At 41.9% G+C, this 19422-nt stretch overlaps 1 protein-coding gene across 6 annotated transcripts in view; it reads left to right on the top strand.

Annotated features, from left to right (window-relative positions):
• Window positions 1–19422, top strand: part of plekha6 (pleckstrin homology domain containing, family A member 6) — a 130713-nt gene that overhangs the window by 53747 nt on the left and 57544 nt on the right. For all 6 annotated transcript variants that reach the window (XM_084025337.1, XM_084025336.1, XM_084025338.1 and 3 more), the window contains 4 exons: window positions 809–892; window positions 2494–2608; window positions 5254–5370; window positions 12037–12109. In XM_084025337.1, the coding sequence (XP_083881463.1) occupies window positions 2510–2608; window positions 5254–5370; window positions 12037–12109 (289 nt within the window). In that variant the 5' untranslated portion in view covers window positions 809–892; window positions 2494–2509. The remainder of the gene's footprint in view (window positions 1–808; window positions 893–2493; window positions 2609–5253; window positions 5371–12036; window positions 12110–19422) is intronic.

Genomic DNA, 19422 nt, shown 5'->3' with positions numbered 1-19422 from the left:
TGCTACTGTTCTTTGAATGTGTGTTTAATGCACAAGCAGAATAATGCTTTTGACTGGGACCTCAATATATTTCCACTTTTAAAAAGCACTACTTACAGTTTAGTTTAGCTTAGTTTGACAGTTAATATAGAATGCATTTATTACGGCACCTTTAAGACTGTACAGTCTGTATGTGAGGAGGCCACACAGCTGGGCCAGATGCCAGATGAAACACACACATTCAGAGAACAGTAGCATGAGCGAGTAGCTGACGATCCTGATGCAGGCAGACAGCTGCACGCCACTTTGTTCTTATCAGCTGATGCATCATCTGACTTAGTGATGTCATCATGGACTGCTATAGTCAACCATCAAACCCACTATTCATTTCTGCTGCTGCTACCTTGGTATGCCATTTTACATCAATATGTCATAAAAAATATTAAAGGAAAGACAACTCTGGAGTCCATCATTTCATGACAATAATGACTTTTTGGAAGATAAGAGTTATGTATATTTATTTATTTTATTTTTAAATTAAAAGTAATAGTTAAAATCGTATTATAAAAAGTTCACACCTTACATTCAGATGTGGCATTTAAATATTTTGAAAGTAGTTTGTTCACTTTAAAAAAATATTCAGGTTTACTATGCCCTTTGTTGTTTTGTTCATCTTTCCTATTAGTATAAAGATCATAGTATTGATCAAGTTAAGTACTGTAAAACTGTATTTATCTTTATCCCTGCTGATAATCCTGGAACAATGTGGAGATTTGACTGACTGACTGTCTGGGTTCTTATGTTGATTCATGTCATCTGTCTGTTTCAGTCAACATGACCCGAGTGGACCAGCTGGACCAGCAGTGAGCCCAATCCAGCTGGAAGAGACAACAACAATACACTCCTATTTGCAGTAAGCTATACACAGCACATCTACAAATATGCATAGTATTCCACCAGCAACAGGTAATATTCTGTAATCAAAATATACTGTTGATGGTACTCTTCGTATATGCATTTGGAAGGATTAGTCTTCCTCTCTGTTCTATTATCATTAACTACCAGGATTCACACATGACATTAATTAACCAATAAGATTAGCTCTTTTCTGCTCAACAGCCTCCAACATTACAGCCACATATAAATATGCATTGTTTTGCTTCGCTTTGCTTCTGGCTATGTAGGTCAAATACTACAACGTCATAACAGTGATTTTGTCAGCCACGAGCAGTTTTAATCAGGGGAGAGAACTGAATTCTACAGTGCAGCAGCAAAGCATGATTCATTTCCACTGGGTAATTCACTGACAGCTGGCCTGTAAAGATGCTAGAAAACATTTCAAATAAATATTAGACAGACAGATGTTAGATGCAAGCAGAAACATGCTGCTTGCTGCTTAGACTTTCATGAATCATAAAGCATGCTCAATAGTAAGTCCTACTGGCAGGATATGCCCTTTTGCCACTCTAATAACTTCTCAGCATATTTTCAATGATGAAAAAAGAGAGTATTTTATTAATTAATGATAATGGTGTGATAAGACCTCCATCTTTTGGTCCACTTTAAGGGGACTCAGTTTTGGTTCGTTTAAAGAGGACAGCGAGAAATTCATGATATTTTTCTCATTCTTGAGGGGTTAGATATGCTGAAAAACTCAAAACACTTTTTACACATCAGAAGTGGTGATCTGGGACGTGTCTGTGTCTGTGGGTAAGACAAAATGACTGGCTGGTGACCTCCATTAAGTAGCCCCCATAGCACGTTTCACCTATGAAATATGACAGGTATACAGTGCTGTATTTCCTATTTTAAAACATTTCAACATAGAATCCAAGTTGATTTTTATTGGCTTTTACGTAATGGATGTGAAAAGTGGTAAATGCATATTTCACCTTCTTTGCTATCAAGCCCCCCAATAGCATCTGGTGCTATTTGTAATTTTCATTAGTGATATAATTAGTTAAATAAAGTCCACCTATGTTGCACACTGTCCTGGTGTGTCACATGATCAATGTGACCATTGAATTCTTCTTCTTTTTAGAAAATGGAAACAATGTGGGACCATAACACACATGCCAAGAGAGGACCAGTACTCAATAATCAGATATGAGGAGTGCACTAGATGAGGCCTGTCCAGACTGGACTGTCCAAGACTAGACCTGGACAAGACTGGGCATTGGGCTACAATAATAAAACTGTTCTGGGTTCAGTCACAGTAAGAAAGAGAACAACTCCTCCAAACTAAACAGAACAGCAGGACATTTGTTATTGCCATGGTGATGTAAACAGCCAAAAAGTCATCATTGACATGGCCACTAGAGGTCCTTGTAAGTAAACTCAGTTATCTGGTGACATGGTAGACCTCGACACATTAATTCAGGTACAATGTGCACAATTTGTCATTTATTAATCAAGCAATTTTTGTGGCAGTCACAGACTTGTCTTTTCAGGCTACGAGATAATGAGAGTAAACAATGAACCAGTAGGACTACATGCCTTTGTTCTTGTGCCCAGGCACTGTGATTTGGATATGAATGGGAAGGTGAATCCTACTGCTGAGAAGATCACTCACTCCAAAAGTGCCAACATGGTGTCAGATGTGTCCCAAGAAACCCAGCCTTACACTCGGGTGAGTGTGCGCGCACACACGCACACACACACACACACACACACATACTGTATACACACACACACACACACACACACACACACTAATACACACACACATACATGGCAGGAAACCCCATGCTGCTAGACATTCTACTTCAGAGTAGTAAACCTTCAGAAAATTGTTATTGCACATTCACACCTACGGGCAATTTAGAGTGATCAACTAACCTATCCCCGCCCAGGTTTATACTTCAGGTAATTAATATTTCTTTGTTGACAAACTTTTTGGGACTCTCCGGGAACCACCACCTCCTGGTGGAGAGGTTTGTGTGTCCCTATGACCCTGAGGGCTGTGTTGTCTGGGGACTTGTGCTCCTGGTAGTGTCTCTCATGTCAAATTGGTCTCAGCTGAGGGGCAAGACTAAGAATGGTTCAAGGAGACCCTATGAAAAATCAAGGTAGAGCACGAGGGACCCAGTCCGGAGGAAGCAGAAGCAGTCCGTCAGCGGGCCTCTGGTGGCCGAGCTTGCCACGGAGCCCAGACGGGCACAGCCCAAAAAAAGTGAGCATCCATCCTGTAGGTTCACCACCTGCAGGAGGAATAGCTGGGGTCGGGTGCACTGCCACACAGGTGGTGGTAAAGGCCAGGGACCTCGACGGACTAGACCCAGGCATCAGAGGCTGGCTCTGGGGATGTGGAATGTGACCTCTCTGTGAGGGAAGGAGCCGGAGCTTGTGCGGGAGGTGGTTAGCCAGTTAGATCTGGTGGGGCTTACCTCTACACACAGCCTCAGTTCTGGAACCGTAGTCCTGGATAGGGGTTGGACTCAGTGTGGGGATACTCGCAAATCCCCGGCTGAGTGCTGCTTCATTGGAGTTTACCCCGGTGAACGAGAGAGTCGCATCCCTATGCCTTCGTGTTATGGGGGGGGGAACTGTTGTTTGTTCGGAGTAGAGAGAGAGAGAGAGAGCATATACATTACACCAGTTTTAAAATCGCTGCATTGGCTCCCCGTCTGTTTCAGGATCGATTTTAAGGTTCTTTTACTGGTTTTTAAATGTCTTAATGGCCTTGCGCCCTCTTACTTATCTGAACTGCTTTTACCATATCAACCCTCGCGGACCTTGAGGTCCTCCGGCACTGGCCTTTTATCCATACCAAAACCAAGAACTAAAATCCACGGTGAGGCAGCATTTACCACTACGGCTCCCACCTGTGGAACAGCCTGCCGGAGAACCTCAGGTCTGCAGAGACTGTTGACATTTTCAAAGGCAGGTTAAAGACACACCTTTTTAATCAGCCTTTTACTAATATTTACATTTCTATTCCATTCTTATGTGGTTCTATCATATTTGATGTTGTTCCTGCTAGCTTGCTTTTTAAGACGATATTAATCTTAAATAATTGTATTTGTTTTATTTACCTATGGTACAATTTTATTTTATTTATTATCTTATGTATTGTTATCCTTTTAACCGTTCACTCCATTTATTTATCTTTTGTCAAGGTTTTTAACCTATTTTATGTCTTTAGTTTTTAAGGTTTAACTCCAGAGTTTCCTCAGGGGGGTCCTCCATGCTGGGAGCTGAGTCCGGGCTGCTGCTGGGGGTGCTGTCCTTGGGTCCCTTCGGCCCGACCAGCTGTTGTCTGTCAGGGTCGGAGGGCCTGGGCACAGGTGCCCCGCGTGGCACAGCCTGTGACTCCTCCCAGCGTGGATGGCCCCAACGACAGCGCTTCCTCAATCCTCAGTGCCTTGCCATGTCTCCCTATTGTCGGTAGTAAGTGTGCAGATGCGTGTCTGTGTGTGTCCGTGTGTGTGTATATGTGTGTGTGTGTATGTAGTATGGGGGGTGGGAGGGTGGGAGGGAGGGATTTTCTTTATTGTTTGTATCTTACTTGTGTGTTTTTATCTTTCTTGTGTAAAGCACACCCGGTGTATGAAAAGTGCTGTATAAATAAAGTTTGATTGATTTATGACATACATAAATATAGCATCCACATGCTACTGTATATACACAATAATAATATTAACAATATAAATAATAATCAATAATAATTTAATAAAAGGACATTGACACAACATCAAATCATTAGATTGGAAATACATTACAGATTGGAAATAAATTACGTTTGTATACTTATCTATTATGCATGTTAGGTTTTTACTTTATCATATTGCATGTTTTTGCCTGTTAATCATATTGTATTGCAGTTTTGCACGAATGGTGCTATAATTCAGTTTGACTCAGACTCAGTTTGCTTAATTTTAAATTGTGCATTAATCCTTAATTCCAGAAATTGTAAAAAGCTTAAAGTGTGTACTATGGGTATTAAACAGGAAGTAGTGTGATCACATTTTCTGTAAAACAAGTTCTCCCTGATGTCCGTTTTGACCTTATATACATCATGTCAAGGTCGAGAAAATAATCCTCATTTTTACAACTCCATCTTGTAGTCAAAGAGTTCCCTGATAGGATGCTGTCAGCTACATCTGTGCAGTGATTTATCTGTTCAGAACCAACTGATGGAAACAGTAATAAACCTTTACCACCAATGTGGAAGTTCACTTCAAATGTATGAATGGATACAAATACTATCTGTCCATCCTCACAATTATTGGTGTGATACATCTTCCTTCACTATCTATATGTTCTCACCTGCAGACATCTCGTACTCCCAGAAGTATTCCCAGAACATCAGCTACGTTTGGGAAGCGCTCCAACTCTATGCGCAGGAATCCCAAAGCAGAGGTCACCAAACAGGGATGGCTGTACAAGCAGGTACAACATATTCACCCTCCTCTCACGTTAAAGATATACCCAGCCTTTGGTTTATAATGCAAAACATTCGCACTCTGAAGTCTACAAATATCAACTCACGTGACCAACTGACTCTAACTCTCCTCGAAGACAATCGTTTCTAATCTGGGAAAGAACAGATGTTAGAAATGTGTTGACCTAGGTTAAATTATTTGAAGACATTGTACCATAATAGTAACCCTAAGGAGAGTTCTTCTTCTACCGTGTACTCATTGGAGCAGAAAAACTGGTGGTGGGGTTAGAGCTTGAAGGCAGTTTAACATTCTGTGAACAAACAACCAGATACTATACTGTTATATACTCTAGTGAGCAGTTTGCACCTCATGAGTACAAATAAGCAACAAATTGCCAATTTTTTTTGTCCAAAGAATCAGTTTAATCCTGGTTCAGATTAGAGGATATAATAATAATAATCATAATAATAATAATACAAACTTTATTCATATATAGCACTTTTTTAAACAGAAGTTACAGATCAGAGCATTATTAAAACAAAACAATTAAAACAAAACAGCAAAACAACACAGCAGCAATTACAAACTAGGTCTAACGAGTACGCACACCAAATTTCATCCAAATCGGATCAACGGTGTCTGAGAAATGCGCAGAATCAGGTTTTTCATAAAATCCAAGATGGTGGAAAATTTAGCTCGGCAGACTTTTGTACTCCAAGAGGATTTTTGGTAGAGGACACTCGTCCAAACGTGTGCAAAATTTCATGTCGATCGAAGTTACGGTGTGGCGGGGTTGGCAAATCCCCATGCTAGGTGGCGCTAGCGAGCAACTTTTTGTGGCCGAATGCAACTACTATATCGAAATTTCCTGTAATTTTTATGCACACCAATTTATTTTTCTTTTTTTTATGCTGCGGCCTCCAAAACGCGAGTTACTTTCATGTAAGAATAATAAGAAACATTCAAAATACAATAGGGCTTCGCAGCCCGACGTTGTCGGCGCTCGGGCCCTAATAACAGGAACAAGTAGACTATGGGTTGGAGGCAGGAAAAGCCTGTCTGTATGAGGTTTAATTGCAGATTAAAACCTAGAAAGTGTGGTGATTTGACTGAGCTCCTCAGGAAGAGCATTCCAGAGACAAGAGGCCATGACAGAAAAGGCTCTGCCCCCCTTTGTTACCAGCCTCGACCTGGGAACAGCCAACAAGATCTTTACGATAGGACCTCAGCTTGCATGGTTCATAGGGGGGTGAGTAGATCAGAGATGTATTCCGGAGCTGTAGACTGTAATTCTAAAATGGATGGCCAGCCATCGAAGAGAGGCCAGAATGGGGCTGATATTGTCATATTTTCTAGAGTTGGGTAAAATCATTGCTGCTGCGTTTTAAACCAGTTGTAGATGGGAATGTGAACCTTGACTTAACCCAGAATAGTATGAGTTACTGTAATCTAGCCTTGAGGAGACAAAGGTAAGGATTACTTTCTCCAGGTCAGTAAAAGTATTTTGTTGGTGTTTTGTAAGTGGAAAAAGCAGGACTGTACAGTTATCTTGACTTGTCTGAATCAAAAGTATGTCAAGGTTTTTAATTGTTTAACAAATTGTTTTATTTGTATAGGTTGGTTGTGGAGTTTACTTGGGATAGTTGGGATGGAATTTTGTGGGCAGAAAAGCATCAGCAATCTCTGATTTGGAGGACGTTATTGAGCCTGATAGTAAGCTCAAGACCACCTTCGTCTGTGTGCGACCTTTCAGCATCTTATGGAGACCACGTTGGGTGACCTGAAGAGGAAGTTAGGGTTTGTCTAATTAAATGACATAACTATCTGTTGGGACCTAACCGTTAGGACTACAGAATGCGGCCTACAAAGCCTACACAATGCGGCCAGACAATGGGACAAAGGAGATAAAAAACTACAACCACCATTTTAGTGTCACCTCCACCTGGTCATGAGATCTGACGTCACACAGCTGGCGCCCTATTGGCTGGCAACTGCATGGGACTCCAGGGGGTCCCCCGGACCAGCCGTGAGCTATAAATCCCGCGGCCACCAGAAAAACTTTCTCTCTCCAAAGTAACTCGCGTTACGCCAGGAGGTGAAGATTACGTCTGCAGCGTTTCCCTTTGTCCTAGGCCGCAGTCTTTCCCCCAAACTCGCTGGACGAGCAACAGACTGTTTTCCCCTCTTTTTCTCTACTCGTTTTATTTTTCTTTTGTTTATCATTTTTGGATCCCGAGGAGACCACCGCGACAGCGCGACTCTCCCGTAAGAAGAAAAACTTTCTTCGTCCCAGCTGCCAGCAGAACGGATAACTCGACCCGTCTTTGTCTGAAATCAGCTGACTAAATCGCCGAGCCACGCGATTGTTCCTGCAGAAGGAAGAATAACTAACGGTTTTCTTCAATCAATTGGTTTCGGCGCTGAACGAGCGCCCCACGAACTACTGTCCGTTGCCGGCGTCAAGGAACGCCATCACCGCACGGGACGAAACCCTCACATCGACGCATCTCACATGACAAAAGTAAGAGGCTATTTGTCTGGGCAGAAGCAGAGATTCGATAGTGTAGGACATGCTTGTAATTCTTGTTAATGTGTTTTAAGTTCTGATCGCGGATCGCCGAGTCCGTTTGTTCATGTGCTGCTGTATGTGAATGCTGATCGTGTACCCACGCAGCTGGGTTGATTTCTGTAACAGTGTTTTCGACTAACCTCCGCCATATTCGTGAGCTCAGAAAGCCTCTACTATCAGTTAAAAGACCAGTCTCGCGGTATAAACGCCAGTTCATTCACGCGCGCCCGTGTGATAGCGGCACGGCTTCTGGGCCTCAGAATATCGCTCGCGCATTCTCTCTCTCTCTTTGTTTGTGTCCCGCTAACACACACACACACATACACGCCGCACACACGTGTCCTAAGCCAGCTGTTCCCGGTGGACGCTAGGGACATAGCTACATCTGGTGGCTACATACGGCTATATCTCTCTCTCTCTCTCTCTCTCGCTACTCCATCGGACGCCAGTGGCTCCGCCCCTGAACGCTGCAAGGAATAGTTCCATCTGGTGGCCGCCCATAGCCATCTCTCCCTCTCTCTCTCTCTCTCTCTCTCGACACGCACGCACACACACGCACATGCACACGCACGCACACACATACGCACACACACACTCCACGTGTGTCTCTCCCTTTGTTTAAGCTTAGCTTTGTGTGTTAGGTAGTTAGGTAATGAGGCTTTGTTAATTGCAGTGTTATTGATTGTGATCATTATTACTGATTTTAATAAATCTTATTATATTATAACTAGCGGTCTCTTGTGCTTGTTGTGTATATGTCACTGGATAACAGCAGGTTGTGAAGGCTAGTGCTTGAATTTCACGCCCTTCTTAATTGTTAGATTGTTTTTATGCTTCCATGCCAATGATCACGATGATTGGGCATGTGAGTATAAAACCTTTATATTGAGACTGAATACAGTTTTAGGTTATCTTTTCCCTGATCCCAGGGTGGTGCCCCGTTTATTCATGATTATATCATGATAATATATTAAATATAATTATTAATACCGATAATCATATTGATATTGATAGTTAACTGTTGATAACCAAATCTGCTCCTGCTACAACCCCAACATATCTATTCCCCTGACAAGCAGCAACATTTTGAAGATGTACATGTAGTGTTGGACAAATTACGAGCAGCAGGGCTGACAGTAAATATAAAGGAGAGCTATTTCTGCCAAAGTTTCTCAGTCACATTATATCCCAAGACGGTATTCAGGCAGACTCTGAGAAAATCAAAGCTGTGGAAAAGTACCCAGTACCAACCACACTTAAATCTCTACAGTGGTTCCTTGGTATGGCTGGATGGTACCATCGATTTTTACACGACTTTTCCCAGATAGCCAAACCCATGAATTACTTGAAGAGAAAGTAGGCATAGTTCAAGTGGACTGCAGAATGGCAGGCAGCATTTTAGAGGCTCAAATACCATTCAGTATCCTTTCCCATTTTGGGCCATCCAAACTTAGACTACCCCTTAATGCAGTATACTGATGCAAGTGAAGTGGGCCTTGGAGAAGCACTTGTGTGACCAGCCTAGACACAGAAGAAGTGTTGGCATTTTCTATTTGGACTTGAACAGAGCAGAGCAGAATTACTTGACCACTGAGCAGGAATGCTTGGCAGTGCTGTGGGCCCTGGAAAAATGGAGGTATTACCTGGAGGCTGGATATTTTGCTGTGGTCAGGTCAGAGACCATAGCTGCGTTTCAATAACGGTTTGAGTTGCCCTCGCTCACTTGCCCTAAGCACTTGCCCTCGGGGGAATCCCCGCCGCCATCTTAAGGGCTGTTCCATTTCCCTGAACAGCTGAAGTGAACTCCGGTGAGATCGACCCTTGAGGGCTGAGTGATCGAGTGAACAACGATGGCCACTTCAGAGCTGTATATCACCCACAATGCATTGCTGTGGTGCACGAAAAATATGTCCATGCGGTGGCGATAATGAACCTCAAACACCATTGTCTGCTGTCTATTCACCACCAAGGAAGAAGAAGAAAGAAGGAAGAAGAAAATTAATTAAATTTAATTCATTTTCTTAAATTGTGCAGTTAGACTGTCTGTTGCAGAGTTATGGCAGAGCCCACCGTTTTCAAGTGTAAGTATATAAGCCGACGTATTGCCATCAAGCGCAGAATACGTCGTTGTCTCAATGAAATGAGTCTCCACATATTTTGTGTAATTTGGAATAGGCAGTATAGCGCTACTCCAACAACGTGTGGTTGATCCATGATTGTCTGGGCTGTTAGTGAACGAGGGCAGGTGTGTTCCATTTACCCCTTTCACTCTCCCTCCGCCCTCTTTCCCTCCGCCCTCCAAGGGGCCTCCGTGTGACGTCATAGCAAGGGCTGAGGGCAAGTGAGCGAGGGCGACTCAAACCGTTATTGAAACGCAGCTCATGTCTCTCTAGTATGGGATTTCTAGACAAGTAAACCCAGTTCAAGACTGATTTGGTAGGCACTACAGTTGCAGTTGTTTATGTTTGCTGTGGAATATCGCAAAGGGAAGTATAATACTGTCCCTGTCTTGTGCTCCCACAATGAAAGGTAAGCTACCTGTGCTACTGTTGTATCACCCCCATTCTCAAAACATTGACATAACATTTGCACAACACAAGAGGACCAAGAAGTGCATGCACTGTATGAGTATATCACAGAAGAGGGGGAGAAGATTGTTAATGCCAGCACTAAACTCACTTTCCTCGAAGATAAGGTCTACAGAATTGTTCAGCTAACTCACCGTACCAGATGTACATACCAGAGCCTCTCCGTATACCATTGCCGCAATAAATGACGGGTAGAAACACACTGGATATTGATTTTATTATTACAACTGCATCACCTTGTGATGAATAAGTAAGTGAGTGAGTGATGTAGGCATACTACGACACCAAGGGGCGTTGCTCATGAAGCTGCGTGTCCAGTCGTCTCAGGGAATCAGAGCAGAAACAGTCGCTTTCAAAACCTGACACGGACACGCAGACATAACTCGCTGCAGTGTTTCTAATGTGAAATGCAAAGCTGGAGAAGTCTACATACATGTCTTGACCACACAGAATACAGTGGATCTAAAAGCTAAAGAGTGCCCCGTTTATCAGAGCCTGAAAGGTAAATCCCCCACAGCAGTTGTAGCTACCTTGAGTACAGCAGCCATAGTAAGCTTTAGCACTCCTGCAGCCAGCATCTTAACAGTCTTACCTTGGATATGTTATTGTTGTTGTTGAAGATATCTGAGCTATTTACTGTGATAACGGTCTTAGTTGGCTCAAAATTTTTACTAGCTTTAGCCAAACCTCAACAACTGGCTGCACCTGAAACTCCCTACCAATATATTTAGTCACCACAACACTGTGAGAATTATTAGTATGTCCGATACCTTTTTATAAAACCTGTTTCCGTAAATTGCAGACTATTAACAGAGAAAAAACACAGTATGACGTACAGCGGTGCTAACACAAAACAGGAAGGAAATCACATGCTTTCCTTTGCGTCGTCAACGACAGTGTTGCCCTGGTGACTGACTGATGGGCAGCAGGTTATAGAGATGGTTTGGTCAGGAGAGAGATGGATTCTAATTTGTGTGGTGTTAACAAAAAAATTGTTGAGGTTGAGAAGTTTAGCTTATAGGAGATGACATCAAATTAAAGTTGCAATTCCGCAGTTACAGAGTAATCTTAATTTGGCTTCTGAGGATGTGCTACCAGTATTTAAGTAGAATCAGCGCTCTCTTCACAAACATCCATCATGTATAGTTTGTACGGTTCTAAGGCTGTGGGATTGTGTCTTCATCAGATAACATGTCTCTTATAGTAGGTATATCAATGTAGTTCAGTATTGAAACTGGAGGTCAGGTCGCCTTCATGTTTTAATGGCAACAACTGGGACTGGGCTGGTGAAAATACATGCCTCTGTGTCACTTGCCAGCAGTTGTGGCCTTTAGATATTTACAGTTTAAATCAGAAATCCCCTTAGGAGAGACTAAACCAACAATGAATTCATCCTGCTACATTGGCCAAAAAGCTTTTAGATGATAATGGAGCTCTGTTGCTCTCTCTGTGCAGTACATACACCATTGGTTGTTTATGGTGAAAATGTTGATCAATGTGACACATGTTCCTCCAGGCCAGCAGTGGAGTGAAGCAGTGGAACAAGAGGTGGTTCGTCCTCACTGACAGATGTCTCTTCTACTACAAAGGTTTGTGTATTTAGCCTTTATACGTGTTGTAATGAAAAGCTGTCTTGTATTAAGAGCATGAGGGGTACTCACTTGTTCATCTGATTCATTCAGTATGTCACCATAAAAACACCCAGCATAGTAATGGTGTGTAAAATCAATAGAATACAATAGAAATATAAGATGTGTCGTTTTCCCCATAATGACGCATCACTGTGGTCAGTCAAGTGACCGTTTCAAACTTGACATTTCGCAAATAGTTGATGGTGTGTTTCTCTTTGTTCCCAGTGTCCATAGATGAAATTAACAAATAATTACTATGACTAACTGACTTCTACAATGATTATGAGAATTTTATCATCAAACATTTGCTGACTTCTGACTTGTCAAACCACACTTGAACACAACTAGCGAAGCAAGTATATGTCCAACTACTTTCCACCACACACAGCTCAGCACCAGTTACGCTCGTATATTATTGATGTTGAAAGTTAGGTTCAGTCACAGGTTGATTGTGCTACACTGAGTCCGAATGTTTGTAGTATCAGTGTGGCTTATGTTGTTTTTGGATGTGAGAATATTTATTTTTTCAGTTATGATTCTACAATAAACCAAATTTAATTGACTCCACCAAGCTTTTTAGATATTACCACTGGACTTGTAATATATATATAAATATGAATTATATTAAAGTCCCAGTCGGCAAGTCCGGCGGATGGAGGGCACTCTGTCAGATTTTGAATATTTACAACTCTCACGCTCCTCCCCCATGACCACCGAGCTCCTTCCCCTCAACTTCGTGCCCTTTGAAATCCCTTAGATCACACCACCTTTGAAACGGGGGTCCGATGTTGACTCTGGTTTTATCACGGGCACCGTCGCAATCTTTCTTTTGTTCCTTATTTTCCACCGGTGTTTTCTTTTCCTTGGTTGTTTTCGACCTCCTCGTTTCGGTTTTTAACGAGGAATTGGAAGCTTGATGCTACTTCCCTCCCCCTCCCCCCTGTGATAGTGGAACGACCCGAAGGGGGAGGGGCTCTGTGTGTGCATGAACACAGCCCTGCGTGCTGATTGGACAGGATGATCCGGGCGCCGTTGTTTTTTGCAAAACAAACAACAGGCTCTACGTGCACGTAGAGGCACGTTTTTTTTTTTTTTTCTAAAACCGGATGATTTATGTTCTTTTATCGTAGCATAGCGTCAGCTTCAGTGAATATGATCAAAAAAAATTTGCCGACTGGGACTTTAATATCATATTATGGGATATGCTGGACAAACAAGTCTGATCCATGGAGAGCACCACCTTGCAACTTACAGGACTTGAAGGATTTTCTACTGAGGGCAGTAAAAGGGGGACCTACACAATATTAGGCAGGTGGTCATAATGATATGGCTGATCAGTCAGTTGTGTGTGTATATATATATATATATATATATATATATATATATATATACATACACATAACACTATATCCCTCTCGCTGGCCACTCAATTACTACGTTTGTATCTTATTGTCATGTTGTTATTCTGGGAAGAACAACATGAAGTTGTCACGTTCAGGGCAAGACGGAGACTCGGAATCAGGAGGTGAGGACCCAAATGCAGTTAAAAACGGATTTATTTCAATAATAAACTAAATAGAAAACAAAACTAAGACAAAAAACAAAGTATCAAACCAGGAAGACCACAAGGCAAAAACACGACCGTCAAAGAAACACTTACGAAAGGAAACCAGAACACCAAGGGACACGGGAGGCAGGACGCAGGTACAAAGAAAAATCCAGGGACATGACGTGGTGCAGCATGCAGGGGGTAACAGATGACAGCGACAATGAACCGACGATGAGACAGGGGAAACACACAGACTATATACACAGGGAGGCAGGGAGCTGACGAGGAACAGGTGAAACACATTAGGGCAGGCAGGGTAATCAACACGAGAGGGTGGGGGAGTCAAGACAGCGGAAACAACAAGGACCAGGAAGTACGAGACAGGAAATCACACCAAGGGCAAAATTACCAAATAAAACAGGGAATCAAAATCAAGAAAACACAGATCATAACAGAAACACAGATCATGACAGAAGTGGGGGGAAAATGTTATTTATGTTATAGTATATGCATTATTACATTCAAACCACTCGGTAAAGCATGGTGCTGTGTCTAACATCCTCCTGTATATGTATATCTCTGAGAACAGAAGTAAACAAGAAAAGTGTTGCCTCTGACCAAAAGTCAAGCCGTGTTCATGTCTCATTCATTCTTATTATGAAGTGTATCTTAGACATCTAGAGAACCCAGAGACATATATTGTGTGTGTGCACACGTGCGTGTGAGTGCACACACTCATCCGAGGCATTTCTCACATTGAGATTAATGGGTCACTGAGCTAACTTTAGGTTCTGCTCTCATACATTACCACGGTAACCATGGCAGCAGACTCTCAAGATAAAAACTTTTAGAACATCTTTATAATAACCTCTCTATTTCCATAAGCAATAACAAAGCAGCACAGAGAGGATAAGGCGCATCATTTGAAATCTTAAAAAGGTCCTCAATTAATTTACTTTATTTTTTTTATTGCTTTTCATGCTCGTGGATTTCTTTGATTTACTGGATTCAGTTGATTATTGGATAATGAAAACAAAAGAAAATGTTCAATATTATTGTTTTGTTGGCAGTCCATATAAGGTTATTATAGATCAGGGGTATTCAACTAAAAGTCACTGAGGTCCAGTTACTAAAATTTCCTCCAAGTGAAGGTCCGAACCTCACAAGTCCAACTTATGCCTACCTCACATTTTCATATGGTTTCAACAATATTCATTGTCAATTTTCAACACTTGAACTAAATATTACTAGAATACAAAAGAAAACTAAATATTTTACCATAAATAAAAGTAGTCCCAAGCGAATGAACTTAAGGCCTTTAAAAACAGAACAATCTCTTTGTTTCCCCTCAAATAATGTCTCAGTAACCACGTTCAAGCACACCTTCACAATTGTCCCATCACAAAATGTTTTTTTATGTTGCCCCAAAATCCACGATACGTTTAGCGAACATTCGTTGACACGTTGCTGGGCTGTAAATGAATGAGTTGGATAGATCTGTCATATTGGCCTTGCAGTTCGGTTATTTTGCGTGCCCTCAGCTCGGACTTCAGTGGATAACTTCGCTCAAAATATCTGTGCTTTGTTTTGTAGTGGAGCTTCAGATTGCTGCTTTTGATTAATGCTACGTTTTCGGAGAATATGAGGCACACAGGTTTTCCATATCGTACTTCCTTCTCTTGGAGCAAGCCATGCTGCCATGCTGTCTCTCTCTTTTCCCTTGCTCTCTCTGGTGCGCTGAGGGTAAACAAACGATTTGATTGGCTCAATTCAGTGAAGTCATTGTTGTATTAACTGGAGTAGCTGCACCCACTGTAGCCACGACCGTCGAAAAAAAAAAAAAAAAAAAATGCTCTATGAAAATGATCTATTCTCGTGAATTCATCAGAGATTGGTAATGGGTCCGGACAGAACCATCAATCCCACATAGCAAAACTGGTCAGGCCCAGTTATGGGCCACACAACCCACTTGCACTCGGCCCACATACAGCAATGAATTACGGTCCTTTAGAGGCCCACATCCGGCATCCAAAACGTGGGCCACATAAGGCCCGAAACTCAGCCAAACTGTACAACCAGAACTGGCCCTATTCTGGGCCAAGCCATTTTCAGATGTGATTCCTGATATCAGCCTTAATTACACCTTAACTCAGCCACTTAATTTATGTGCCATATTTGATTTCATATTCGATCCAGATTTAAAAAAAAAAAAAGCTTCAACAAGTACGAGTACAAATGTTTATTTATTTTCAAACCCATCACACGCAGTACACATGCATTTTTAAGATTGAACCCATGAACCAGGACTCTGTACATTTAAATACTAGTCCATGAACCGGGACTCTGCACCTTTATGAGCACCGTCAGTGCATGAACCAGGACCAGGAGCGGGGTCACAGTGGCGGAAGTAAAAAAACAGCATCAACACACACAAATACCATTTCAAAATAAAAGCATACAATAAAACCAAGGTGAAAAGAAAAAAATGAATAAACATGCAAAACACAACTGGAATAATTAAAACACAGCAAACCAAAATCAACACAAACAATGATAAAACAAAACTCTGCCCTGTGACACATGAACCAGTTCTCTGCACATTTAAAAACGGTCAGCGGCTGCTTGGATGGAGGTCACGACTGTCAGCAAGGTGGATATGCCCAGGGATCATTGGAGCATTCAGCAATGAATCCAATCTGTTAAAAAAATCATATCAAATCTTAGTACTACTATTTGTTGTAACAAAATAGATCATAATTTAAAGAGGGATTGATGCTTCTTACCCCTTTCTTGTCTGTCAAGTTCCTGATGCCTTTCATCTCATCATTCTCATCGTCGTCATCTTCCTCTCCAGGGAATAAAATGTTCTTGCGTCTAAAAACAATTGAATAATTTAATTAAAAATTAGACTATTTTCAAATGTTGTGCATCACAGATTAAAAAACAACAATTGAAATGGCATACAACCTTTTTCTTTTGAATGAAATTGGAGAGTCCCCTCCATCACTTCCAAGGTCAGTGTGATCGACAGCTTGAGGGAGTTAAAGCCTAGCTGCATTGTAGTCATCTGGAAAAAAGAAAAAACAGTAATACTGTACATGGCTGCGCAGACCTCAAACAGTTAAAACAACATAGTACTGTGTAAACACAATTTGCTTGAAAATGATTTATATAAATACTTCATTGAAACAAAGGCACTGCAACACACTACAGCAACATTGTGAAAGTTTTCACATTTAAATCTAGGATCATGCAGCTAACATCACACAGTTCATCCATTCAATAAGTTTATATGACCTGAGCTTTCAAAGACTGCATAATCAACTGCATATCACCAAACTTATATGCACAGTAAACAGGCATGCAAAGACGGCATCTGTACAGCAGGTTAAAACCACGTCCAACCTGCCTGTCCCATATTTCGACGTTGCTGCACAGAAAAATTTGATGCTCCACTCTCATGTTTGTTTAATAATGCGCGGGACAACCGGCTATTAAGACCGTTGAGTCTCACAATATGTGAAACCAGACACAGCAACTGGCACAAGTGACAAATTTAAGATATTATAGCATGCATTTGAATATTCGACTAAATCCAATTATGTTGGAGTTAAAGCAATTTGTCATTTCCAGGCCAGCCGAAAAGTTTAACAGCTAAACAATGCAGTCCATGCTTTCCTGAGCCGGAAGTGGCTAACGCTAATCGTTAGCCACATAGCTAGACGTTAGCGCCTTGATAACATTCAAGCTAGAAATTGTCAGAAATTGTCTTTGTATGCCAACTGCCAACGCACGGTCTCAAAAATTATTGTTATCGGAAACATAAAATAGATGCATTTCACTCACCACGTCTTTGTTGGATGCCTCACCGGCGTGCGGGCGCAGTCAACAATGCCGGCAGGCGGACTCACTCCAGCCAGAGACGGGATTGTGTTTCCGGTGACGTCAAATGGGTGGTTCTCTCACTCTCTCTCTCTCTCCCTCTCGTGCGTCCAGATTTGATTTTTTGTTTTCAAGTCTAGCAGAAGGGGCGGGGCTTCGCCACTCTATAGTTATTAGGCGCGTTTCGAATCATGCATGCGCATGCATTTGCATGCAAAAGCAGGCATTCTGGGAAAAAAACGTCAGAAATGCTGGTGATAACTTCCCTTTGCGACATGTCACATGACTTTAAAAACTTGCGGTATCTCCAGGGTACCTCCCTCCGCATGCTTTTCTGTGCAGATGGTCTGAAATAAGTGCGGGCATAAGACACTCCCCTCAACGTTGCCCTAGTTGGTTAGAATTACCATGTGGTATTTACCACGTGAGAAAATTCCTCAGCCTCCATCAACAAGGGGAGTTCAAATGCCTCGGCTCGAACTCGTCAGCGACGAAGAAACTGCTGTGCACCTGTGTCCGACTTGGAGGTGCATGCATCGGCAGCATTTGCGCCGATGCATGCACGAGACTTGAGAGGATCCGCCGGAACTCGTCATAAACACGCCAAGTTCCCACCACATCCAAGTCGGACACAGGTGCACTTCACAGACTTTTTTTTAAATTATTTTTTTTAAATTCTTTGCACAAAGAATATGGCCTGCCCAGTAGCGCTGGCTTTCTTCGTTGCTGACGAACTTGAGCCGAGGCATTTGAAGTCCCGTTGTTGACGGAGACTGAGGAATTTTCTCACGTGGGAAATACCACGTGATAATTCTAACCAACTAGGGCAACGTTGAGGGGAGTGTCTTATGTCCGCACTTATTTCAGACCATCTGCACAGAAAAGCATGCAGAGGGAGGTACCCAGGAGATACCGCAAGTTTTTAAAGTCATGTGACATGTCGCAAAGGGAAGTTATCACCAGCATTTCTGACGTTTTTTTCCCAGAATGCCTGGTTTTTGCGAGGCAAATGCATGCGCATGCATGATTCGAAACGCGCCTATTGTGTTATGTAGTGTTTGGTGTAATTGTTTTTTGTTTGTTTTGTGAGTTAATGAGGAGACTGCTGAATGTGGAGCAGCTCACAACTCACTCAAAAAATACTCAAAAATATCTCAAACTTCATTTTAAGGGTGGTTAAGTCCATCCTCACATTATGTGGCCCAGCGTTCTGATTTGATATGTGGGCCGAATACTACACTCAACAACTGGCCCACATCTTGTCTGCCAGAGTCAAGACAGTGCCACCTTTGCCACACTTGGGCCATGTTTGGTTCACATGCCTTATGCCAGTGCCGACTGAATGCCACCTGTGCCAGCTTCATGCCAAATCTGGGCCAAATGTCACTGCTATGTGGGATTGGTCTGGACCGCGGTCCGCCATTTGGGGATGCCTGTTATAGATAAACAAACATGAAGATTTGTTTATTAATCAAATACAAAAAACTAAAAACCTGCCTGGAAAGATTCCTCCAAAAAAATGTCTACAAATATAACTGAACTGAATAATATGCTGTTCAATTTAAATAATTGATGAGAAAATATTGGAACCTATACATCAATACATGGATATAGGAATGGTATAACAAAGGACTGACAAAATTAAACATTTACTGAGTATCTGTTCATCATTTAACTAACCTTCATTGTGAAATATGGATCTCATTATGGTAAACTAATGATGTAAACTCACCTAACCCATTTGTATGTAAAATACACCTGATGAGATATGATTTCATATGTTTGATCACTTTTCTTTTGGTGAATGCAATGGATTTCCACAATTATCTCATTAGGTGTA

Source organism: Eutrigla gurnardus, assembly GCF_963514095.1.
Source record: "Eutrigla gurnardus genome assembly, chromosome: 2".
In the NCBI taxonomy this organism is placed as follows: Eukaryota; Metazoa; Chordata; class Actinopteri; order Perciformes; family Triglidae; genus Eutrigla; species Eutrigla gurnardus.
The sequence above is the reverse complement of the archived record's forward strand: the minus strand, read 5'-3'. Positions and strand labels throughout refer to the sequence as shown.